The sequence below is a fragment of the Cnephaeus nilssonii genome, assembly GCF_951640355.1.
Source record: "Cnephaeus nilssonii genome assembly, chromosome: 17".
Classification (NCBI taxonomy): Eukaryota; Metazoa; Chordata; class Mammalia; order Chiroptera; family Vespertilionidae; genus Cnephaeus; species Cnephaeus nilssonii.
Genome location: NC_137088.1, coordinates 4,902,106 through 4,928,116, shown reverse-complemented (window position 1 = coordinate 4,928,116; position 26,011 = coordinate 4,902,106). Strand labels below are relative to the sequence as shown.

Below are 26,011 nucleotides of genomic sequence, written 5' to 3'. Positions count from 1 at the left end.
CCAGGTTAGGGTCTGGGGCAGAGAGCATGAAAATTTGCTTCCAATGAGAAGTCACACAGGTAACTTCTAGTGGTGAGGTGGCTCAGAGCAAATCCTAAAGCCCACCTAACTTCACCATGGGAGTCCCTCAGAAGGATGCTTATCAGTCATGCCTGCCATAAACAGTAGTCATGGAAACTGCAAGCTACTTACTACGGAGGGGGTCATTGGTCAATAATTATCACCAAAACTCAGACTTCATCACTGCCATGCTCATGAGACCTCTGCTGACCAACCATCACAATTGGCTCTCCTCCCTGATCTGAAAGGAGGCAGGGTCATGTGATTCTAACCAAAGGCTCACAGAATCCATTCTTATGTAGAACACCGTCATCAGCTGCTATGTGGCAGTTTCTCCTAACGGACCTCTGCACTTTGACGAACTCAAAGAACAGCGAAGAGCTCGCAGAAGACAGCGGAAGAACAGGCCCACGCTTCTAAAACACACATCATGAACAACACGTGGGCCTTACTTACCCCAAAAGCCGGGGTGGGGACCGGTTTGAAATGATTGCGGAGGGGAGAACAGCTAAATCAATGTAGACTCTGCACGTTACATGTGCATTTTAATATTTATAGAGTAATTACTCAAAAAGTATAGAAAAAAATGAATGATTATCAAACCATGTGGTGTGAGGAGGAGGAAGAAAAGGAAAGGAGAGAAAATACAAAGTGAAATGAGCAGGCATTTTAAAAACTAGAAATAAATTCAGGTATATATCACTGATTAACGATAAAAGCAAATGGACTAAATGCTCCAGTTAATAAAAAGCCATAAGCCATTTACAACGTAACACACCTAAAGCATAAGGATGCAGAATCATTAAACCACAAGGTGGAAATGATATCCCAGCTAAATGCTATGCCAACGAAAGCAGGTGTGGCTAAATTAATGCCAGCCACCACCGACCTTCCTTTAAAAAGGCTTCCTGAGGTTAGTTCACTAGGGGTACATGATAATAAACTATGCAAAGAAACCAATAGAACTACATGGAGAAATAGACAACTCTATCATAATGATGAAAAACATTTCGCCTTATCTTTTCCTTATTTGGGAACTCAAGCAGAAAAATCATCGATGCCAGGCACATAGAAGGTTTAACAAGCCAGCCAATGACCACGGCACAGCGCGGTCGCTAGCCAGAATAGCACATTTTCTCGATATTTGGTGATTTCCTAGCTAGGAAGAAAAGATGACCTTATGCAATTAAGTTAGAAATCAATAATGAAAAGAAAACTAGAAAAGTCTTACATCTTTGCAAATGAATAACCGTATTTCTAAGGACTTTCTGAGTCAGAGGAGAGATGGCAAAGGCCCTGGAATGCGTTCTGAAGTGACAGTGGTGGAGATTCTGCTCCGGGAAACTTGCCGGGCGCAGCTAGAGCACTGTGTCCGCGGACAGATACTTCTCCCCCTAACTGCTCTCAGAAAAGAAGAGAGAGGGGGCGGTTGGTGATGTTAGGGGTCATCGTGTTGAGATGAAAATGAACGCGCTAGCTCGAGGTAACAGCAAAGTCACGGGAAGGAGAGTGAAGGGGGGGATAATATAGACGCTGAAAGTCAGTCCAACAGAGAGGCGTGAGAACTTTATAGCGGAAAGGTGTACATGTGTATGGAAACCGCTGTCAAAGATTTACACAAATGGGGAAAATAGCAGTTTTATGGATCGAAAGACTAGGAAAGCCGAACTGTCGATTCTCCATGAATTGGTCTACAGGACAACGGAACAAAAGTCTCTGTTGGTTGCTTTGGTTTGTCTGTCTGTGGAGGGTGACCTATTGACTCAAGGATATGAGGAACAGAGGGACCATGGGTGGAGTCTCTTGACTAAGGACAAGTCGGGGTGCGTGACCCCGTGGAAAGACTGTGTCACTAGGCCGCATGGCGGAGTGCAGGCCGTGGAACTGCACGGAGAACCAGGAAACAAACCCACGCAGCTCTGACAAAGGTATGGAAGAGCCAGTCCAATTCTCTTCCGTTCTGGTTTTGGGATGGAACGGTGTGAAACGCTGACTATCCACGCAGACAGCCTGTCTCTGGAGCCCTCTCTCACCTCACAGACCAGCTTCCTTCCCGGGGGATTAAAGACTGCACCGTGTGGTAGAAGAGTATTTTGAACAGTATTTCTGACATCAGGGTTGGGAGGCTTTCTTCAACAAGACGAATTAAAGCTTCACACACGGGGAAACCCAGGAGTCCCATCACAGCCGGACGAATAAATAGATATTACCTAATAATAGACAAACATGTAAATTGATTGTACCTCCGCTATGCCCACAGCCAATCAGAGTGAGTATGCAAATTAACCCAACAACGATGGCAGGTTAATTTGCATATGCAGGTGTGGAGTGGCTGGGAGGGGCGGGATGCCTGCTATGAGGGGAAGGGGGCGCGGCAGAGGGAGCTACAGGAGCGGTGCTCCGGACAGAAGCGAGGACTTGCTGGCTCCTGGGCGGCTGGGAGTGAAGCCAGGGGAAGGAAGGCCTTATTCTTGCACGAATATCGTGCAACCGGCCTCTAGTTGTAGTATAATCAGACAAAAATACAGCCCAGCAGTGAAGACTGAGGAGCCTTGGGAATATGTTGAACACACAGACACTGTGATCTCATTTATGGGAGTTCAAACATATATCAACATGAAATATTGTTTGGGGGTATCATTTTGTGTGAAACTTATAGTGCAAACATGTAGTGAAAAACAAGCGATCTATAAAAATAAAACGCAGGGGAGTAATGATCTCTCCTGGAATGAGGGGGGACAGCAGAGAGGTCGTGGCAGGATTATGGTTTTTGTGTAAGGCGTGGTGGCTGAAAGAGTGTTCCTGGTATCTCTTTCCTTCTCGTTATCACTTACGTTTGCTTTACCAAGGGCCCTTTCGTGTACGTGAAGTGAATAAGCATGCAGGATGCCGATTTGTTGGAATTAACCTTACTGAGCTGGCAGGCTAAACTTTGTAGCATAGTCATGGGCAGAGCAGTGACACATAAACTTGGAAATGACCTTAAGAGTTTGGGTTTGAAGTGACATTCAGTCGGAAGTGTTAATGAATTCTGGATCAGAAATTGTCGCCATGGAAATTGTGGTTGAGGATGATAAAACTAGATCGATCCATCCATCATCTATCAATCTATCTATCTATCTATCTATCTATCTATCTATCTATCTATCTTCTATCTGTCTACCCACCTATCTATCATCCATCTGAAATCAATTAGCTGAAATAAGATGAGAAAGAGAGAGGCAGAGAGAGGTTATTAAAAATCCCTGTAGAAGACATGGCATCGGCTGGTCCCTACCCTGAATTCTGATGGTTGCTATGGAAACACAAAGGCAAAAGCAGCAGCTAGACCTGGTGCAGAGAGAGAAACGGCACATTCTTGCCTACGATTCTCCATGAAAGGGTTTTACCAACATGTTCTCTGGCTCTCGAAGCCGACGGAGCCAAGACCTGAACAATGTGCGGAGATTCTGGCCGGAACCCGCTGGCATGGTCATTAAGAGCCGCGCTCAGAGTTGAGCTGAGCGGTGGGTAATTGCTTCGTGTTTCTGCTGCTCAGAAGAGAGAAAAATAAATTAGTTTCTGACGCATCGTGTTCCGTCTCTTCTGAAATGACTTCATCACCTGGCCATGTTCTGTGATCATTTGTATTTTGAAGAGGACCCCAAGCCCGGCTCCCAGGGGATTCACACATCAGAGACCAGGCGGGGCTTTCCACACCTTCATCGAGTCTTTTCTAAAGCGGCAGAGATTGGATTCCTTTGATATTAACAGGGTCTTTGTGATTTGAGCTTTATCGTGTATCTCTCTCATGTTTTAAAGTTTTCATCCGTCACCTCGAAGGCTATAGCCACCTAAGTTCCAACGTGAGCACATTAGCTGGAAATCTCATTGTTGTCCCTACAAACAAACCTTTCTACACAATGATTCTGGCCCCTTCCCGCCTCCTCTGAAGAAGTTAATCCCAAATATTCACAGACATCACAGAAGCTCACGCAGGAGAAGAGGGTCCGGCCCCCCCAACCCCCCGTGGCCCGTGTGTCTGCCCTCATGATGGGGTGAACATCGCAGGGGGGCGGGGGGAGCACCCCTGAGCAAGACCCACTGCATGTCTAGTGATTTTTGTTGTTGTTAATCCTCACCCAAGGATATTTCCATTGAAAAATTTTTAGGGAGAGTGGAAGAGAGAGGGAAAGACAGAGAGAAATATCGATGTGAGAGAAACACATTGATTAGTTGCCTCCTGCACGTGCCCCGACCAGGGCCCAGGCCGGGGAGGAGCCTGCAACTAAGGTACATGCCCTTGACTGGAATCGAACCTGGGATCCTTTGGATCCTCAGGCTGATGCTCTATCTGCTGAGCCAAACCTTTAAGTGCCAACACTGTTTTAATTTATGCGAAGTGGTTTCTTTAAACTCTGACCACACCAATGGATGAGGGGTCAGTGCGGTGCCACTTTATGAATGAGACACAGGAGCACATTAGGGAGCAGGTTCTGGTCACGTGGTGCTTGGGGAAGTCAGAGCGTGGCCCTGGCAGCGGCTCCAGGGTGTGTGCGCACAGTCCTATGCTACCAGGGCCGCCTGTGCCCCCTCTTGTGGGCAGCATCCTCTCCGTGAGCTGAAGGCGCCGTCCGCCTTGTCGAAGGCACCTGACCGTCGGGTATCAGACTCAGGGCCTGACTTGATCCTCGAGTCCCAGGAAGGACCCTCTGCAGAGTCCGTGCCTGGGGGCTAAGTCCCCAGGACATGTCATTGGACTGGTTACTTAGTGTGACTAGTGGTGTTAACTCTCCCTGACAACTCTTTTTTTTTTTTCTAATGCTTTTTTCACCGATTTTTAGAGAGAAAAGCGGAAGGGAGAGGGAGGGAGAGAAAGAGAGAGAAACATTGATGTGAGAGCAGAACACTGATCAGCGGCCTCCTGCATGATCCCCACCAAGGACCGAGCCCACGACCCAGGCACCTGCCCCAACAAGGAATCAGGACATGCCCAACCAACAGCCGTACCGGCCAGGGCCTGGTGACTCTACCTACGGTGAGGCAAATGGCCAGGGGGGACTATGCAGCTTAGGTCTCATAGTCTCTTTCCCCAGAAACTTCTAGTCCCCCTTCCAAGGATCCCATAGCGATGACCCTTAGGACGCTAGGGTGCCGGAGAAAAGGAGAAAGGGACGAAGCCCCGTTGCCAAGGAGTGTTAGTATGAGGGCTCGGTTCATCCTACAGGGCAGCCTACAGATGAGTGTTTCTCAGGCGTCTCCGGCGTTTCAGGCGCAAAGCCGTAGCTTTCACTGTGTGAGGTGCTGAGAGTGGATGGTGGGTTTTAGAGCCCTCCCGCACCTCGAGAGCCAGGAAGGTTTGCTTTTGTGGGTTTGCTGCGTTGGTCTCTCTGATAAGAAGACTGGGGTGCTGTAGGGAGCGGTTATAGGGTTAAGCCTCGGACTGACCTGCTGGCAAAGTCGCAAACAAGTCCCAGCTTGGAGGGCACAGCCCTCTACAAGCATAATTAAGCTTGATCTTGTGACTGCTCCCTAGATCTTTCCTGGGTACCTAATGGGCTGTGGGAGGTGCAGCAAGTGCTGCCAAAACAAGTGAAACTCACAAGAACATTGTAACTATGGTGACCACTACCTTGTTTACCTCTGGCTATAAAATAAACCATCAGCTTGCAGTCTGGATCTGTTCTGTGGCCTCAGGCAGGCACAGAAGATCCACCTAGACCCAGCTTATTCTCTTTGTCTGTCTTTTCTTCATCCTTCGCCGGCCCTCCTTCAGGCTCGCAGAACCCTTGGCTGTGCTGACGCGGCACAGGGCGCAGCTCACTGGTCTCTGGGAAAGTGTCCCACGCCGATTCTGGCTGGGTTTTCAGGACCCTCTACCCTCGGAGCGGTTACCTGAAGTGCATCCTTCTGCTGAAGAATAAATGTGGGAGCCACTTGGAGAGGAGGAGCGAGCAGGTGCGGGAAGGGCTGGGTGTCCTGCAGCTCTCTGCTCTGCGGGTGGGGGTTCCAAGCCTCCGCCCAGGGAGCATCCCCGGTCAGGGCCCGGCTCTCCGAGGCTGCAGGAAGGAGGCTGTTCTGCGTGATGATGGACTGTTCCTCTGAAATGAGTCGGCAAGCTGGAGCCCAGAAGAAAAATGAGTGTTTGTAAATTTGCCTCAGACAGTGTTGCCTGTGTCCAAACTCGGCCTTGCTGATGTTTGTCACCAGAGAAACACAATTAGCCAAAGTCACCGGTGAGGGTTCCTTTTAAACAGGAGCCACGCCTCCGTTGGAGTAAAGCCGACGTCCTGCCTGCTGGTGAGTTCTGGTAATTAAGTTCCTCAGCGTTTGCTTCGCAGCCGGCATCAAGCTCGCGAAACGGCTTCAAAGTTAAACAGTAAGACCTAAAAAATAATCCCAAACAACCAACAAATGAATGTCCTTCATAATACCGATTCTCAGACCTTAAATTATTCCACATGTAAATATTCCCCCCTCCCTCCAGATACTAATTTCATCTTTGGCCAAAAGCTGTTCCGGAGACTTCTGCCCCGGAATAAAAGGTTTGGCGGACTTACACTTTTCACTTTACTTTGTGTTTTATTATTGGTGCCTTGGCAGCCAGTTGAATTACACTATTGACATCTCCAGAATTGGAGCTTTATAAGCTAGGTTTGATTAATGCAGGCTCCCTGGCTGTGCGCTCTGTGGGAATCGTTAGGTTTCTGAGTGCTCGGAGGGGCGATTCTTTAATTAGGGCTTTCTGCGTCTTATTAGTCCTGCTTTGCAGTGGGTGTCCCCTGGGAAGTGCGCATTCCGGTGGGCCTGTGGCGTCTGCTTGTTACAGTCAGAACTGCTTGCTCCTTGCATTTCTGGACCTGGATTTCCCTCTCTTGGCCGGCCCTCGTGTCTGAGGATCAGCAGATCCCATAGCTCCCCGGCGGCCCTGCGACCTTCAGCGCCACGAAGGCTGGGCGTCGGCACGGAACACTGAGCGAGGGGTGGGGATTTGGAGCTCAGGGAGGGACAGTCTGGAAGTCACTAGGCTGGGCTCAGAGAGCTGGACTTCCTGCCCAGGGACCCGCGGGCACCTGCTCAGTCAGAGCTGCCGCCCACAGGTAGGTGACGCTGTTACTCCCCGCAGCGCCTGAGCCTGGGGGCGACTGAGCAGGCTCCTGCCTTTGACCTTGATGGGGATGGAAAGCTACCCGGAGCAGAAGCAGGATCCCAGGTGGCTGCCATTCCAGGTGCCTGCCCAGACCTGCAGGGAGACCTGTGCTGGAAGGAAGTGACCGGGAGGGAACCCGCCTTCCCCAGTGGCCAAGGCTGTGGAGGAAGACCCTGCCCCCTGAAGGCTGCGCTGGGAAAGGTCCTGGCTGTGAGAAAAGCAGTTCCTGCAGCTGGTGCGGCATCAGAGAAATGTCCTCACATTCCCCCAGCCAGAGGGGGGCACCGGGGAAATGCACGGAGCTCCTCCAGCGGGAAAAACTTTTCAGTGAGTGAGCGTGTCTCCGGCTTCAGAGAGTGCCCGCCACCTCCGTGACCAGCCCTGAGGAAGGGAGCGCAGGGCAGGGGAACCCTAGCCCATCCCACTCCTCCAGGGTGAGGAATCCTTCCCGAGGCCCTTCCGCCCCGTGAGAGCTGGGTGAGTCCCCAACGCAGGTCCCCCCACAGGTTCAAAGGTGCCAACACAAGGTCCAGCCGAACACGTGCTGAGTGTTCTTAGGGCTGTTTTGTAAAGACCTTCACAGAGATCCCAGCGTTGGCCTTGGCCTTGGCCTTGGCCTTGGTGTTGGTGTTGGTGTGGAGTCCGGCAGGGCTGTGACTGCGCGTCTGTGTAACTGCCTCGCTCTCAGGGAGCGTCCCCCCAGGAGGAAGCACAAGCTGGACTCTCACAGGGGCCCCTATTCTACGCTGCGCCCCTCATTCGAAGTCCCTTTTACTCGGAGCGGCTCCCACGGGCAGGCTCTCTGCCCCGTGCCGTGGTCACGTTCCGCCTCACAGGCAGGTGTGCCATTCCCCCCACCCCTGTGGGCTGGGAACCCCTTCTTCCGCGTGGTCACGCTCTGAACGGAGCACGCGCCAGCCACATGCACAGGCGTCACCGTAGAGCCAGGGAGCATGTGTCTGCGGGAGAGAAGTCGCGATGTTTGCAGAAGGGCTACGTCTCTCGGCGTCTCACATGCACAGAGCCTGAGGCTGGGCGCTCCCACTCGGTGCAGACGCACGCAGGGGCGTGCTGTGGCCAGATCCACGTCCCCGCGAAAATGTCTGGTGGGCAGTCCCCACGTGCACAGGTAGTTGGAAACGTGTGTAAGGACGCAGCCAGGTTCCCACCAGCATCTCTCTCTACAGGGGAGATCGGAGAGCCAAGATGGGGGTGCTGAATTTATTTAGAATGCTCTAATTTTGTGAAAGAAGAATGCATCAAAGTATTACTTGTGCCGCTGAAAGTTAACTTTAACAATGTCTTGAAATGACTTTTTTTATACCAGATGTTCCAAAATTCCCCAAAGAAAAGATCGAGCCCCTTGAAGTGGAGGAGGGAGACCCCCTGGTCCTGCCCTGCAACCCGCCCACGGGGCTGCCCCCGCTGCACATCTACTGGATGAACATTGGTGAGTGAGGTCTGTCCAGCCCCATGCATGTGAGGTGACACACTGGAGCTGAAGATAAAAAAATAATAATAATAGCAGGTTATCACTGTGGAGTCAAACACAGTTAGAAACTATCGCCTGGAGTTTGCTCCAAGTTTTAAATACACACTTCAGGGTGTCCATGAAAACACTAGAAAACCACCAAACAGATCCCTTAATCTTGTCACATCTGAAGAGCGTGCAGGCCAGTGATAGGACGAGGTGCATCTGTGAGGAAGGTCCTCCCTGTGCCCACAACCTGCCTACCTTTGACAGCACCCACTCACTCACCTTTGACAGCACCCACTCACTCACCTTTGACAGCATCCACTCACTCACCTTTGACAGCTCCCACTCACCTTTGGGACAGCACCCACTCACTCACCTTTGACAGCACCCACCCACTCACCTTTGACAGCACCCACCCACTCACCTTTGACAGCACCCACTCACTCTCCTTTGACAGCACCCACCCACTCACCTTTGACAGCTCCCACTCACTCACCTTTGACAGCACCCACTCACTCTCCTTTGACAGCACCCACTCACTCACCTTTGACAGCACCCACCCACTCACCTTTGACAGCATCCACTCACTCACCTTTGACAGCTCCCACTCACCTTTGGGACAGCACCCACTCACTCACCTTTGACAGCACCCACCCACTCACCTTTGACAGCACCCACTCACTCTCCTTTGACAGCACCCACCCACTCACCTTTCACAGCTCCCACTCACTCACCTTTGACAGCACCCACTCACCTTTGACAGCACCCACCCACTCACCTTTGACAGCACCCACTCACTCTCCTTTGACAGCACCCACTCACTCACCTTTGACAGCTCCCACTCACCTTTGGGACAGCACCCACTCACTCACCTTTGACAGCACCCACTCACTCACCTTTGACAGCACCCACTCACTCACCTTTGACAGCACCCACTCACTCACCTTTGGGACAGCACCCATGTCAGGACCCAGCACAACTGGTGTCTGCTGTGAGCATTATATTTCTTTTGTTAAAAAAATATTTTTATTGATTTCAGAGAAGAAGAGAGAGAGAAAAAAAAACAACAAAAACATCAATGATGATAGAGAATCATTGATCAGCTGCCTCCTGCATGTCCCCTTCTGGGAATCGAGCCCACAACCTGGGCATGTGCCCTGACCGGGAATTGAAATGTGACCTCCTGGTTCCTAGGTCACTGCTCAACTACTGAGCCTCACCGGATAGTGTTATATTTCTGTTTTAGTAATGTTTCACCTGCCACATGCAGTGAAATAATGGAAAAGCAAGAAGCTGAGAAAAGAAAAGAGAGATGAGATTATCCTATCTAATAAAGAGAGAATATGCTAATTGACCATCAGTCCATCACAGAGATGGCTGCACCCACAGCTGAGGCCAAGTTCCCATAAGGAGCCTTAAGCAATCAGCAGGGACCTGAAGCTACGCCCTCCCCCGCCCCCATGGGGCTTGACAGGGGAACTCAGGCCACATCCCCCACCTGTCAGGGCTTGACGAGGGACCTCAAGGTGCGCTTCCCGTCCTGGTGCTGGGCTACGGGACCTCAGGCTGCTCCCCCTGCCCCAGCGCCAGGCTGGGGGATGTCAGGCAGAGCCCCCCACCAGGTGGGGCTTGACAGGGGACTTCAGGCCACACCCCCCACCTGGCAGGGCTTGATGGGGGACCTCACGGTGCACCCCCAGTGCTGGGTCGGGGGAACTCAGGCTGCACCCCTGCCCAGTGGGGCTTGATGGGGCATCTGAGGCTGTGCCCTCCTGCTGGTGGGGCTTCACAGGGGACCTGAGGCTGGGCCCCCCTTCCGGTGCTGGGCCGGGGGACCTGAGGCTGTGCCCCTGCCCCCCGCCTGGCAGGGCTTGACGGGGGACCTCAGGCCATGCCCCTCCACCCAGCGGGGCTTGACAGGGGAGCTCAAGGCACGTCCCCCACCTCGGTCTGGGCTGGGGGACCTCAGGCCACGCCCCCCATCCTGGCACTGGGCCAGGGGACCTGAGGCTACGCCCCCTGCCCGGCAGGGCTTGACAAGGGTGGGACTGGTCAGGTCTGGATCTAACCCAATGCGGGGGGCGGGGGCAGCCGGGTCTGGGTCTCATGCAATTTTGAGGTGCATGTGGGTGGGCGGGGACTTGACTTTGGGTCCCATAGTGAGCCCCAGACTCTGACAGGAGGAAGGTTTTCATATACATTTTACTAAATTTCTTTCATCTCTGATACTTCTATTACAGAGAAAGGGCAAATAGCAATATTAAATTATTTCCTCTAATTAATCCCCTTTTAATTGTGCACAAATTTCGTGCACTGGATCACTAGTTTATTTATAATCCTCACCTGAGGCAGGATTTTATTGATTTTAGAGAGAGTGAAATATCAATTGGTTGCCTCCCACATGCGCCCTGATCAGGGATCAAACTTGCCACCTGGGCATATGTCCTGACCTGCAGTCGAACCTGCAGCCTCTCAGTGCACAGGATGACACTCCAGCCCACTGAACCACACTGGCTGGGGCAGGACTGTTGCCCTTTTAACGACATATTCCTTTCCAGAACTGGAGCACATCCAGCAGGACGAGAGAGTGTACATGAGCCAGGAGGGGGACCTGTACTTTGCGAACGTGGAGGAGCATGACAGCCGGAATGACTACTGCTGCTTCGCCGCCTTCCCCAGGCTGAGGACCATCGTGCAGAAAATGCCCATGAAGCTGACAGTCAACAGTTGTAAGTCCAGATAACGTACCCTCTGTCGCGGACGCTGAACACAGACTTGTCTGTAATCTCATTCCAGCCGATGCCAGCGAGAGCCGGGTTGTTTAGTTTGACCCCAGGGAGGTCCCCCGACAGGAGACACCTGCCCCTGCAGCTGCCCGGCTCTGTCTCTGAACACCACGCCAGTGGGCCAGCATACAGGACATTCCAGGGTCTCCCAAGCACGCGTCGGGCTTTGATTTCCGGGATAAACCAGCAGGCTGGAAAGATGGGAAAGCCCAACAGTCAAAACTAAAAGAGGAGCAATATTACACATTTCTAAAATAAATTTAGTTTTGTTTTCTTTTTTATTGATTTCAGAGAGGAAGGGAGAGAGAGAGAAACATCAATGGTTAGAGAGAATCATTCGTTGCCTGCCTCCTATTGGGGATGGAGCCCGCAACCCAGGGAGGTACTCTGACTGGGAATCGAGCCTGCAACCTCCTGGTTCAAGAGTTTGAAGCTCAACCACTGAGCCCATCGGCCGGGCACCATTACAATGCTTATCACATAATTTTTTCTGTCTTTCCGAAATTGACAAGGTTATTTGAATTGCTTCTCTCCCCCACTCCAGTCCGGGTGCCAAATGGGAAAGCATCGTTAGGGAAGAAAGACCCGTAGGTTCCGAGGGAGGACCATCGGCTCTGCTAGCGTCGGGTGGGCATGGCCATCTCATTGTCTAATGTGGTGGGTGACTTGCTTCATCGTTATGTGTGGTGCATGATGCCAGGGCTCCGCTACAGCGTCCTTGGCAGCCTCCGCTCTCCTCCCTGGAGCTGCCATTTGTGTCCGCCCACCTGGATTCGCCTGTGATAGTTCAAGGTTAAGCTCCGTACGAATGTTCCTCCCACTGTTTCCCTAAAGACGGTGCTCTAGTGAAGCATGCCAAGCCTCACGCTGTGATTTTTCTCAGGAAGAAATGTGACTCTTCATTCTCTATTGGCATCCACACCCACCACTGTGTTTGTGAGTTTTTTCTTCCATTTTTTCATTTCAGTAAAGCATGCTAATGACTCGGGTTCATCCACAGCAACCGGCTCCGAGGGTAAGTCGGTCATGCGTAGCGTGTTGGCAGTTATTCTCAGCGTCGTAGCTCGTTGCCGTCTCACAATTTGAATTTGTCCTTTGATTCCTTTGTGAGTTTATTAAAACACTAATATTCACGGTAAGGAAGATCCCTTAACATAGAGGTGTCTATTACCCCCCTTAAATATATTAGGGGTGAGTGAATTAGATGTTAGACCAAATACAGCAGGCTAATTTTTAAGTCGATAATTTTGTGTGGCCCGCTAATGATGTTATAAATACCCAAAGGCCCTTGGCTCCTCGTCCTGGTTTACATGTTTACATGAAAAACACAGACACAGAGACACACAGAGTTACCGAATGGGGCCGGGCACGACTCACGTGTAGACCATAGAACCAGACGTCAGGGAACTGAAGGGCTTCCATTAAGAATGAGCTCTCCGCCTGTTTGAATCCTGGACCCGAGGCATGGCCAGGACAGGTTCCTCCTCTGCCTCACTCACCTTGCTCCCCGGGGTGGGGGTGGGGTGCCCGGCCGCGTGCAGGAGGGCGTCTCAGTGGAGACACACCAGATGCGGGAGGTGTGTCTGTGTCTGTCCACACGCTCGCACCCACAGAGGCTTCGGGTTAAGTCTGTCCTGAGGACGGTCACTCTCGGAGCCCGGGAAAAACAGGAGACTGTTCTTCTCCCTCCAGCAAATTCCATCAAGCAGAGGAAGCCCAGCCTGCTGCTGCCTCCGGCCGCGAGGGGCCCCGAGTCCGCGGTCACCGTCCTCCGGGGGGACACCCTGGTGCTGGAGTGCTTCGCCGAAGGCCTGTGAGTACCTGTCCCGTCCGACCGTCCATCCGTCCGCTGTGTCAGGAATACGATGCCCATTGAGGCGCGCCTGCACACCCATTCTCAACCATTGCCTTTTTAAAGAGCATGAGTGCGTACATGTCTGGAGGGAGTAACTGTCACTCCACCATCCAGACTTCGGGCTGGCCCTGGGATTGACCTATAAGCCGCTCCCCCTGTCAGTGTGGGAGGGAGGACGGGGTGACGGTGACAGAAGGCCCCTTTGCTCAGTCAGTGGGTGCCACCCCGAGGGCCCAGGCTGGAGCCGGCAGCCGCGGAGGCGGGGACAGGTCCTGGTCCCGGGCTGGCCCTGTCCCTCCAGCTCCTCATCAGGTTCCCCATCAGGTTCCCAGGACCCCATCTGCCTCTCCTGTCCCCTGCTTCCCGTGGCACGAGAGGGGCCTGTCCACATAAGTTAAGACAGCTTCACGTGAGCCTAGAATTCCCTGGACTTTATCTGAGAAAAAAACACCCAAAACACACGTTTCCAACCCCCCAGGAAAGCATGCGGTCCTTCACCTGTCACATCTTCTGTTTAATTCACTCTGGGGCGCGATCTTGGTTAATTGGATCATACCGGTTTCCAGTGTGCGTTTCCATGATACGTGAGCTGTATGTAGCATTGCATGTCCACTGCCAAAAGGCAACAGGTTCCACCGTCACCACATTTTGGAATTATTGCGTTTATCGAGTAACCTTCCTAAGTCCTTGTGAACAAGGCCCGTCTTCTCTAACACGTGGGCAGGCAGGTGGCCTTTCTCCGGCCTCCGCCTGTCTGTGCTGCCCGCCTCTGCCAGCCTCCGGGAGAAGCAGGCCCAGCACCCGAGTTCCTTCCTCATCTGCGAGCTGAGTCCCCCCACCCCCCGCCCCCCCGTCGCTGGGCGGTGGTCAGCGGGGCGGGACGTGGAGTTTGGAAGTCGTGGTCACCCATAGCTCAGTGTACATTCCCAGTGAGTGGTTTTACATCAGACTTCAGGGGCACGTTTCCATGGAGTGACAGCCTAAGCTTTGTAAATGCCACTTTCCATCAGGCCAACACCGCCAGGTCACTTGTCGGTCCTAAACCGCCCAAGGGTGTTGAGGCACGTGACTCACAGGTGCCCTGGCCTGGCCTGTTCCGGAAGCTGGTCTCTGTTGTGTGAGAAGGTGGGTGCGTCAGGCCACTGGGAACCATGTGGGAGCCACTGCCCTGTGGTTTGATCGCAGGAGCTTGTCGTGGGAGAAGTCACCTTCTTTCAGGATTCGTCACCGTGCCCGTTGGCCCTCTGGGCCCGGCGACATTTCAGCAGCCCTTCCTCCCTATTTCCCACAAGGCCATGGTCTTCCTCCTGGGGGGCTGGTGGTGCGTGGCTGCTTTCAGAATCACAGTAGTGCTGCCCGTGCTGTGGAGAACATGCAGCCCCAGGAGGAATCGGCAGGAAGGACAGAAACGTGTTGTCCCGGGACCCGGGGCCTTGGTGCATCGATTTCCCTGACACGGCCCTGCCTCCTGGTGCTGGGGTGTTCCCGGAGCCCGTTGGGTCGTTTCAGATGCAGGGGGCATGCTGTGGGGATTGTAGAGAGCTGCACATTCACCTTCCTCAGGAGCTTTAAACCACGCCCTCTGCAGTCACCAATCATCTCTGGACACCCACCTGGTCTCCTGTGTCAGGCACGGCGTCTCGCACACCACGTGTCGGCTGGATTTCTCCATGTCCCCGGGGCAGGGAAGGGGAGGGGAGCCCCGAGACCTGGAGTCCCCTCTCCTGTCTGTCTCCAGAATCAGAGCCACCTCGATGTTTAACTTGTTTCTGCACTTTTCAACCCAAGGAGCTGCTCCGTGCAGTCAAGGGATGGGTTGTCTCTGAATCGGAGGATATGTAGGAGAAGTTTCCACCTGTGGGTAGTAATCATGAGACAGGAAATTCGGCAGGGACGCTGGTGCCCAACCTGACCTTTCACCTTCTCACAGAATAAGGAGGTTAAACAATGTCCCCTAAAGAGTATACACTCTTGGAAGAGTTACATCCCCAATGGGTTAAATCTGGAAAGGAAGAAGCAGCGGTTGAGCTATCAGCTGTTACGTGTGTATACATTTTGGGGGGCACACTCTGTATTTTCCCTCAACTCTTCCATGCTCAAACGCTGTCAGTACACCTTCCTTCAATTAAATAGAAAAGAGCAAGAAAACGATTTGGCGAGAATATAGCTGCCGAGCTGCGGAGGTGTGGCTGCACCCCTGAGGAAAGATGCTTCCCCGTCATGGCCTGACACTCCCACGCCTTCCCCTCTGTCTTCCAGGATGGGGATTAGAGGATTAGACTAATTTCCAGGACGGGCAGAAAGGGAGGGCTGGCACTGCCAAAGCCTGGGCTTGTGAGGGCTCCGGGCTGGGGGCACCGCGGTCCAAGCAGGCTGTGACTTGGCGCATCTCCATGTTGACAGATGGGGTGGGAAACAGCCATTCGGAGACTCGGGCGAAGCACCTGTTAGGCCGTGAGCTCCAAGGCCCGTGGCGAATGCACTCGTGCGGCCCCTGTGGGCTGTGTGCTCTCAGCCTTGCCCGTGTTGGTGGGGGCGGGGGAGGGAGGGGACTCAGGTCTGCAGCCAGCCCTCGGCTGAATCACCTGGGACATTGTCTGCAGTATCTCGGGGCTCCCCTCGGCCGGCTGCTGGGTCCTCCTTTATCTTGTGTTCAAACTCATACAGGGAAGGGACTGTTATTTCTGGCCACTTACATTCGCTCACAGGGAGATCTCACACCTGACACATCTCTTGCCACTAGAGGCCCAATGCACGAAATTCGTGTAAGGGGCTCAGCCCTCGCAGCTCCTCACAGCCTCGGCCAGCCCTCACAGCCCCGGCTTCATGTGGACGGTCATCTGGAAGGTCATCTGAACAGTCATTCTGCTGTTCGGTCTAATTTCATATTAGCTCTTTATTATATAGGATATGTCTAGGCGTCCAGTTGTCCATCCTTCACCTGCCACACCCACAGTCCAGCCCTTCCCTGCAGCGAGCCCCTTTCCCAGGAGGAAGGGTCTGAGGAGGAGACTGTTGGAGGAGGTGCTGAGGGCGGAGGCCTGAGCCAGCCCCCACGTTCACCCTGGTGGTGGTGTGGGCAGGTCTGGGCCCCGGCAATGCGAACGGGCGTCCCTCGGTGGGACTCTGAGGGCACGCAGGAAAGCCACGCGATGAGGGTGTGTCCCGTGGGGCTCTTTACGTTTCCTTTGCCCATTTAAAGCCATGTATCACTTCCTGATTGTTTTTCAGGCCAACACCACAGGTCGACTGGGAGAAAGTGGGTGGTGATTTACCAAAAGGAAGAGAAACGAAAGAAAATTACGGCAAGATGTTGAAGATAGAGAACGTCTCCTACCAGGACAAAGGGAATTACCGCTGCACGGCCAGCAACTTCCTGGGCGTGGCCACGCACGATTTCCACGTCACCGTAGAAGGTACGTTGGCCACCCACGCGATTCACTTTTTCTTCTGTTTAGCGGGGATGTGGCGCACCTTCCCCGGCACAGCAGGTGTGTTACGGCAGTAACTGATCCACGGGGACTGCGGAGCGGGCTCTGGGAGTCATGTCACCCCCTGGTCTGTCACTCACCACCAACCACAGGGAGGGGACAGTGACGAAGGATGTCACAGCAGGGATTCAGTCAGAGGCCTCCGGGACTCGCTCACAGAGTCCTTCAATCTGGCCTCCTGGCCTCGAACTGTGAGAAAAAACGTTTATATGAATGTGCCGGTGACACTGCCTGAGGTCGGAGCTCAGAGCGGTGAGCTCTGAGATGGAAGGAGGGTCAGGATGAATCCAGGAGAGCGCGGCCGTGCTTCCAGCCCCATCACTAGCTCGCCGTGTCCGCCACGTGTCCCCTCCACTTTCTGAACCTGCTCTTCCCCCTTGAGATGAGCGAGGCAGACACGCTGTTGTCCCGTCCGCATCCAGAGGATATGCTCTAGGTTAGTCATGGGGAACGAGGACCAGGCTGTGGCAGAAAGACGAACTCTCTACCCACAGGTGCACACCCGCCTGTTACAGTGAGGTTCGCTCTGTGAACCCAGGCCTTTGGTCAGCAGCAGGGGGGCCGTTGTGTGTGGTGGGACAGATGTAATTGGGCAATGAAGCCATCGTTTAAAAAGGGCGCCCCAAATGTAGATACCGGGGCCGTGCCTGCTGGGGGGAGGGGAGGCTCCCTCGTCACCTGGGAATCTGATTGAAGCAGGCTTCCTCCCTGGGCGGGACCACACCCAGGTCACCTGTACGTGGGCGGTGGACTGTGCTGGCCGAGCCCATGGGATGATCACCGGCTTTCACCGTGTCGCACCGTGTGGGCCTCGTGATGAGGGGACCTGTTCCCTTCGGGGCTCCCATTTGTATTCCAATAGAGTTTACCTTTCAAGCTTCAGTTTGCGCAGGGAACCCCTAGGTCCAGGCCGTCCCCCCAACCCCCATTCCAGTTACTGGGGAAAAGGAAGATGGAGAAACACGTTCCCCCCTCCCCACCACACACACAGAGGGTATCACCACGGCTTAGCCAGGCTGCTGTCTGCGGGGAACCCGTGTTCCCCAGGCCTCTCCCACTGGGTGACTCGCTGGGTGAGGAGGACCCGGACCCACGGCTGGGAACATAACGTTCTTGTCCAACAGCCGCCAAACCAGACGGGAGAAGCCATTGCTGTGCACACACGAGAACACAGGCTGCAACCGGGGACTTGGATCGTTCGGAGAGGAGGCGTTTGAGAGGTGTCTGTTACCTGTGGTGTTAGTCCTCCTGGGCGTTTCTGGATGGCTTGGCTGTGCCGGGCAGCAGGGCTGTTTTCCGGGACCCCGCCTCGGCCCCAGCACCAGCACCAGCACCGGGACCCAGGCCGGCCCATAGCTGCCGCTGGCCCTGGAGCTGCTGACTCCTGCAAACCCCTCCAGATGGCGGGCTTGGCTGCGGGAGCTGCACACTTTAGCAATCTGGCTGAGGTTTCCCGGCTGGAAGGCAAGCTTTCAAAAGAATTGCAAGGGTTGCAAAAAAAAAGAAAGAAAGAAAAAAGAAAAAAGAAAGGGAAGTCAAGGGTGTAGAATAAATTATCCCCTTTGCCCTGTGGCCTAGAGGACTGCAAAGGAATACAGGTTTTCTGCACAGACTGTCCCACCATTCATAAACCAGCCAGGAGCTCTATTGAGATGCAAATCATGTTTTTATTGGGGACACTTAATCCTTTCCCCTTAATGAGGCACCACCAACTGCCTTGTTGTGTTTTGGGGTTGCCCTTCACAAATTCACGGACCAGGGCGAAGGCAGCGACCTCCAAGAGCCCTTCCCGTGTTTTAGTGTGGAAGCCGCATAAATGCAGCCCTCATTGGGCACAGGGGCAGGCCAGCGCGCTTTGCTTTTATTCAGCTTTCCTCTGCCTTCGCCTGCCTCCTCTCCCTCCCTTTGTCTTTGGCTTAGAAACTCAAATTAAAGGGCCACATGGGCCACATGGGGAGGGGAGGGCGGCCTTGAACTTTGAAATTCGAGTCCATCTGAAAGCCCCCTCTGCCTCAGTGAAAGCAGGCGTTGTGTGGGGCTCCCCCCCCCCCCTGCCCCCTATGTGAGATTCCTTCTTTACTCCCGGACACAAGCACACCGTGACTGAACCACAACAGTCTGAAGATGGGGGCAAGCTGCATGTCCTGTGATCAGCAGAAACGAAAGCAGCCGGGAAGCTGACTCGGCAAAACGGTTCCTTCCAGATTCCACCTTGTAAATACTGCACATGTAGTAAAGGAGATGTATCACGTATGTAAGGGAACACGTGCTAGGCATATTAAGATATACACACATAGTATTATGTTCTCTATTATACATATCCTGTTTATTATGTCAACCTAAGAAGAGTTCAAACCTGTAGAGAACTTTTATGAGTTTGTTTGAGCCAAACGGATGAGTTGCCGGGAAGGGAAATCTCGGCGGGGGCGCCAGAGCTCCCGAGAAGGGCGTTTTGCAGCTTATTCTACCCACGACAGTCGTTATATTCCGTCATTAGATCCTCAGTGCCCGACATCTGCATCGCAGTCTCCAGCAGCATCGGGTACATGTGTCGTCATATTTTTAAATTACATTACGACAACATGGGTGCCGTTTCGACATGGGTCCTGTGCATCAGTTACCATATTATATCTTAGGATAAAAGAATGGGACTCGATGATGGATTTCTCTCAGAATTTCCCATTTTAACCATGAGTTTCTCTCGCTTGAGCCTCTTTAAAAAATCTTTTCCACCAGATCTTGCCTTTCAAGAACAGAGTTGCAGGGTCTGATTTTGGAAAACATCCCGGCGGGCCCCCAGCCTCACCTCACCTGCCCTGTCGCCGACGCCCTCAGACTCAGCGTAGGTCCTTAGCGAACCACACGTGAAAGGGAGATTGTGGACAACGGGAACTAGTGACCCCCCCCACCATGACTGCCCCCCATATTAGGCCTTTTTCACGGGAATCTTTGGGGTCCATCATTTCAGTTCAACTCAGAATTGCTCGCCCTGTGTTTTTTCTCACTGTGCCCAGCCAGGGAGGCAGGAAGAGGTGCCTGGGCCGTTAGGGTCAAGGGTCTCCGGGCTCCCGTAGGACCCCCGTGGGCGGGTCTCGGTCTGGGCTGCGGGCAGGACAGTGTGGCCCGAGAGGATTCTGAGCAGGACCGACCAGGTCTCTCTCACAGCATGGCCAGGCCAGCCTGCCTCAAGCCCAGCTCACTTCTCCAGGAGAGACGGGATGAGAAGCTAAAAAGAAGGTCCAAGCAGTTTCCTACAGAGAGCTGCGAGGATAGGTTAGGGGCAGGTTTCGCCAGGATTCCCAGTGAGTACACAGAACCCCGAGTCAGCTGACAGACAGGACCTGGGTTTGGAAGAGGACGGGGACGTGGGTAGATTAAATGGGCTCAGCTCCTCTCTGCGGTCCAAAGGATAGAGTCAGAGTGAATTAGAACCCACAGCGTTGGCTTTGGCCTCTCGATGCTGCTCACACTGTGGGTGGGTTCGCAGGTCCCAGGACAGGCAGGGACAGGAAGTGGGGCTTGTTTCCTGGGGACACGCTCAGTGGGGGACTTCTCAAAGCTCAGCCTCCATCCGCAGGTGAGAGGGTTGGACACGGTGCCGCCTCAGCCCCTTCAGCTCCGACAGGGACAGATATTCAGGCAGACACCACAAAATCAACGACAAGAGAAATAGAATCCTGGTTTTATTACGTGTGAAGCTGGAGGGAAACATCATTATGACCAAATCTCCTTTATGTTACTGTTTTTATTGAGATATGATTGACATGTTTTGAGATATGATTGACATGTTTTGAGATATGATTGACATGAAGTCACTGCAAGTGTACAACGTCATGACTAATATTTGTGTACATTGTGCTCGAATCACCCCGGTGACCCCATTGACTTCCAAATCCATCCACAGTTACAGGGTCTTTCTTGTGATGAGAACCTTCGAGATCTCTCTCAGCAGCTTGCAAACACACCGCACCGTGTTCATAATCGCGTCACCATGCTGTACATTACAGCCCGAGTCTCCTTCGCGGTGGCGTGCTCTGAGAGCTTTCTGTGGAAAATGTGATAATTCTCAGGTTCACGGAGCTTTAACTCAAGTAGTTCATTCTAATGTAGTTTATGAGAAGACAAAAAAATAAAAATACCATAAAACGCGCGCGCGCGCACACACACACACACACACACACACACACAAAGAACAAACCCCTGCTCCTTAGTGAGTGAGGTGCAGTGTATAATGTGACGATTGCATTTTAAACTCAATATTTACAGGTTGTAGATCATGAACATGGATGTTTAACTTTTGGGGTAAGAGTTACATCGCCCCCCCCACCGGTGGGACAGACACCGAAGCCCTTCTCTTGCTTGAACTTGAACTTGCCAGGGTTACTTGTATGTTTTTCGTTTTCCTCGTAAATCTATAGGCGTTTTCTTTCCACCTAATCACATTTTCCCTTCTTCGCTTTAGAAGGATGGGTACATGACATTTTTCATTTTACATAGCCATGTGCTTTGAAGACTTCCCCTTTTTGACTAAAATGGGAATTTGGTCGTCTGGGGGAAATACACAGCGACACTCTAAGGGAATGGCGGCCTGCAGGAATGGTGCGGTTTTCTCGAAATCAGATTATCCAAACCTTCACACTGTCATCGAAATCTGTGATTTACTCCTGACACAGTGATGCGCTTAAGGTGACAAGCATCACAGTCATGTTTGCACCAAAGAAACACGCCTCCTTCTGCCCTGAGCCTCCACTTGGAATTGTAATCCGGAGCCTTCGGCACACAGAGGTGCAAATAATTGAAGTGTGTCTTTTCCTCATTGTTTCAAGGGCAGAAGCTAAACGCCGCTGTCAGGCTTCCCTCCCTCTTACAAAAGACTCTCTGGGAATGAATGCTGCCCACGTGCTTTCCTAGATAGACGGGTAGGGGTTGGTACGGATGTGAAATGCTGCAAAGCCATTCATTCAGAGATACTTACGCCAAGTGCGGGACATTTTCTTTCTCAATATCGGCCACGTTCAGTTCCCTGCCGCTATTGAAAATGAGCTGCAGCCAGAACCCCATAAGCGCCGTCTGCCTCGTCCCCCATGCTCTGCTGTTGGGATGGATGCCGTGCAGCAAAATATCGAAATAGCGAGTATAGATAACTGTTTTCAGTATGTTCAATTTCTTATCAGTGCTGACAGACCAAATGAGAACACACACATGCACATCCATGCATGCATGCACACAAGTGCGCGCACACCTGAACACAAGCACATGTGCAGACATGCATGCATGCAGGCACGTGAATACACAAGCACATGTGCACGCGCACACACACACCCTGACCTTACAGAACACTCAGCAAACATCCCTGAACCCTGCTGTGCCTGCCACCTGCTGGTGTGTCATGGAAGTGCGGGCCTTGGTGTTGGTGGACCCTCTGATGTGGATAAATCTCTGAGGTGCCCGTGACTTTGTTCCCAGAGCCCCCTCACTGGACGAAGAAACCCCAGAGTGGCGTGTACAGCACGGGGGCCAGCGGCATCCTGCTGTGTGAGGCGGAGGGCGAGCCCGAGCCCGTCATCCGGTGGCGAGTCAACGGCGTCCCCATAGAGGGTAAGTGCCAACCAGCGGTGACGGGGGCGGAAAGCCATGGAAGGCCACACGGAGGGCCACGCCCACCAGCGTGGTGGTGGAGCATTGACCTATGAACCAGGAGGTTGCTTTTTGATTCCCAGTCAGAGCACATGCCTGGGTGCGGGCTCCATCCCCAGGAGGGGGCCTGCAGGAGGCAGCCCATCCATGATTCTCTCTCACCATTGATGTTTCTGTCTGTCTCTCCCTCTCCCTTCCTCTCTGGAATCAATAAAAATCATATTTTTTAAAAAAGCAAAGAGGGCAGGAGGGGAGACAGAGGGAAGGTGTGGGGACAGGGCCAGTGTTGGAGGGTTGGCACCAGGTGGGTGAATGTGGGCATTACGCTGGGCAGGATCAGGACCTGAATTTATAAGAGAAGTGACGTCCAGGCCAGAGCCGGACGGGCCTGCTAAAGGGAAACTGGGCATGTTACCCTCCGGTGTGGCTGTGGAGAGGCGAGGAGCCTGAGGCAGTCGCCGTTTTGGCAAATACCAAACTGCGGAGGGTTCTGGGAATGAAACTCACGGCTGAAGTTGGGAAAGTCTAAAGAATTAGATGCAGTGGACAATCGCTCACCCTCAACGGCTCTTAAAATATACATGCTGTGTGACACGCGTGATAGACGGTGCATGAATATTTTAGGTCCCATGTTTCTCACACGGACTCTCTAATCTCCTGCAGAAAATCCATTTGCCGGTGATGTTGTCTCCCCTGGGGAGGTCAGCTTCACGGACCTGCAGCCCAACCACACGGCCGTGTACCAGTGCGAGGCCTCCAACGCGCACGGCACCATCCTGGCCAACGCCAACGTCGACGTGGTCGGTGAGCGCCCCCCGCCCACGAGAGGGCCCTTCCTCGGCCGTGGTCCAGGGCGCAGCGGTCAAGGCCACGCACACCAGCACGTTGAATCCTTCACGCATAAAACATGGGCAGGCAGAGCCCTTCTGTCTGACATGTGGGCGCCAGACTTTCTACTAAGATTATACTCACACACGTGTGTGCATTTTGGATAGTCTCCTGACTCAAGAACAGGGGCTAATATTCTGCTCTGTTCCATTCTCATAACATTCCCATGGCTGTATAAAGAGCATTTAGTTTGCACATGTTATTTCTTTATTTTTTAAATTTATCATGGTTGAGAGTATTATAGGTATCTCCCATGTAACCCCAAATTTGAATGACTATGAGGTACCCCCTCACACCTTCCAGAGTGGCTACCATTAATAAATCAACAAGCAAGTGCTGGTGAGGATGTGGAGAAAAGGGAACCCTAGTGCGCAGCTGGTGGGAATGCAGGCTGGTGCAGCCACTGTGGGAACCAGTGTGGAGTCTCCTCCAAAAATTAAAAATCAACTGCCATTGGCCCCAGCAATCCCACTTTTGAAAATATATCCTAAGAAACCTGAAACAATGATTCAAAAGAATGTGTGCACCCCTACATTCATAGCAGCACAATTTACAGTCGCCAGGGTCTGCACGTGTTGTTTCTTAGCTGCACGTTAAAACTGTTCACGTGATTGTCGAATAGATGTCCGTCCACTGATAGAAACTGAGGACGAGGAGAGCTACGCCGCCGTGACGGGGTCCAGCGCCTTCCTGCGCTGCGAGTTCTTCGCCTCGCCCCCGGCCATGGTGTCCTGGTAGGTGACCACGTCCCGCGTCCCTGAGAGAAGGTCGGCCGTGGGTCGGTCTTCGTTTCCTCCTCCGTCACGTGACGGGCACCCTGTTTCCGCGTTGCCACCTGTACCCAGACCCAGGGGAGATGGGGAAGCACCCTAATCGCCACCCTCCCCGGGAGCCCGGACCAGCCCCGTGGGTTTGCTCATTTGGGGAGATTGGGGGAAAGCAAAGAATCGGGGTGATTATAAAAATGAACTTGGGGTGTGTCCCACACCGGGTGCCTCGAAGGGCCTGTGCCCTGAATTATTGCTGTTTGAGGTCATGTCTAGATAATGATCGAGCCTGCATTCATTCTAACCCTCTGACAACTTCTCCAATGTGGGTTTGCATTTAAGGTCACTCTGTTGCTGGTGTCATGCGTCCAGCCATGTTGTTACATGGACCGACATGCGTGTTGCCTCACTGGCCACACGCGGTGTTTCAGGGGTTCCCACATCACTTCCGACATGCTGGGGGCTGAGACTAGAGTGGGTGGAGCAGGGCCAGCCCAGTGTGGGTCAGAGCCTGTCTTTACCTAAAATTTGGGGATGTTGTTCATTGCAGATTTTTAGTGTGTGTTTTTGATCTTTAAAAATACTCCATTGACATGTTACTGATCTTGAACACTGAGATTTGGGGCACCTCTTCCATTTTGCCCAGGCCCCGGCCCTTGCAATCTGGTGGAGACAGTGGTGTGTCCTGGGAAATTTCATCCCACAGCCTACTGCTGGAAAGTGTGCAGGCTGGGGCAGCACATGCATGGACGATGGTGATGTAGGGAAATGACTCGGGTTTGCAGGGTAGACAGAACCCAGGCCCACAGGACAGGAAGGACCCCCAAGCCTGTGACGTCTCCACTGACCATTGTCCCCCAGCACAGCAGGGGTTGTGGAGGGTCATGGTCCCTCAATTCCCAGTCTCCTATCCAGGGCCCTGCAGCAATGGTTCAGTAAGGGGTTCACCATCTAGAAGCCAGAGAATGTTTATTCAGCACCAAGGACAGCTGCAGGGCGGTCTGACCAGCGGAGAAATCCAGGGCCCCTCCCTGCAGGTGTGTTTCAGGCCTATGAACTGGGACGTCTCAGTTTGATTGCTGGTCAGGGCACATGCCGGGTCATGGGCTGGATCCTCAGTGTGGGGCGTGCAGGAGCCAGCTGATCAATGATTCTCCCTCATCATTGATGTTTGTCTCTCTCCCTCTCCCTCACTCTCTTTCTAAAAATCAATAAAAACATATTTAAACAAATACAGCGGAAGCGTGGGGCCCAGACCTGAGCTCCCCTGGGCACCATCGATGGGGCAGATACGACAGTCAGTCACCCGTGGGAGGGGAGGGCGGGGGAATGTGAGCGGGGAACACTGTGTGAGGCCAGCGAGGCTCCCGCGGAAGGGAAAGCTCGCACGACCTCTGCTAGTGCCCGGTTCACACAGCCCAGCTGACCCCTGCCCTCTGTCCACAGGCAGAAGGCAGACGCAGCCAGGCCTCTGGAAGGCCCACGGTACCACGTCCACGCGAACGGGACCCTGCAGGTTCGCGAGGCTACGGCGGAGGACGCGGGCGCCTACTCCTGCTGGGTGGAGAACGCGCAGGGGAAAACCGCAGTCACGGCCAGTCTGGACATCCGCAGTGAGTCTGCTCTGTTTCTGCCTGCCGTGAATTCTTATGCGGGTCCCGTAGGTCTCCATTTTCCCGCATGAAATGGGATTTAAGCAACACCGGCAGGGCAAGAAATTGAGTTTTCTTAAATTGAATTTTTAAAAAACCAACAACAACATCAAGGCCTTTCTTTGCTCACACTCCTTGCTCGCTGAGCCCAGGACGCAGGGAAATCGCTAAGCTATTGGTCACCCCTCCCACGTGAACCTCGCCAGTTGCCCAGGCCCGGATGGAAGGAATCGGCACTGCGCTGTGCTGCTGGGATATCGGCGACAGGC

The 26,011-nt window shown here is 53.1% G+C and overlaps 1 protein-coding gene across 1 annotated transcript in view; it reads left to right on the top strand.

Moving 5' to 3' along the window:
• CHL1 (cell adhesion molecule L1 like) overlaps nucleotides 1-26,011 on the top strand; it is a gene marked incomplete at both ends in the record, with an annotated part of 100,581 nt that overhangs the window by 58,148 nt on the left and 16,422 nt on the right. Inside the window, 10 exons of the mRNA XM_079795049.1 lie at nucleotides 8,517-8,639; nucleotides 11,225-11,395; nucleotides 12,420-12,467; nucleotides 13,145-13,265; nucleotides 16,539-16,723; nucleotides 17,923-18,018; nucleotides 22,265-22,396; nucleotides 23,099-23,239; nucleotides 23,946-24,057; nucleotides 25,537-25,703. Coding sequence (XP_079651175.1) covers nucleotides 8,517-8,639; nucleotides 11,225-11,395; nucleotides 12,420-12,467; nucleotides 13,145-13,265; nucleotides 16,539-16,723; nucleotides 17,923-18,018; nucleotides 22,265-22,396; nucleotides 23,099-23,239; nucleotides 23,946-24,057; nucleotides 25,537-25,703 — 1,296 coding nt within the window. The remainder of the gene's footprint in view (nucleotides 1-8,516; nucleotides 8,640-11,224; nucleotides 11,396-12,419; nucleotides 12,468-13,144; nucleotides 13,266-16,538; nucleotides 16,724-17,922; nucleotides 18,019-22,264; nucleotides 22,397-23,098; nucleotides 23,240-23,945; nucleotides 24,058-25,536; nucleotides 25,704-26,011) is intronic.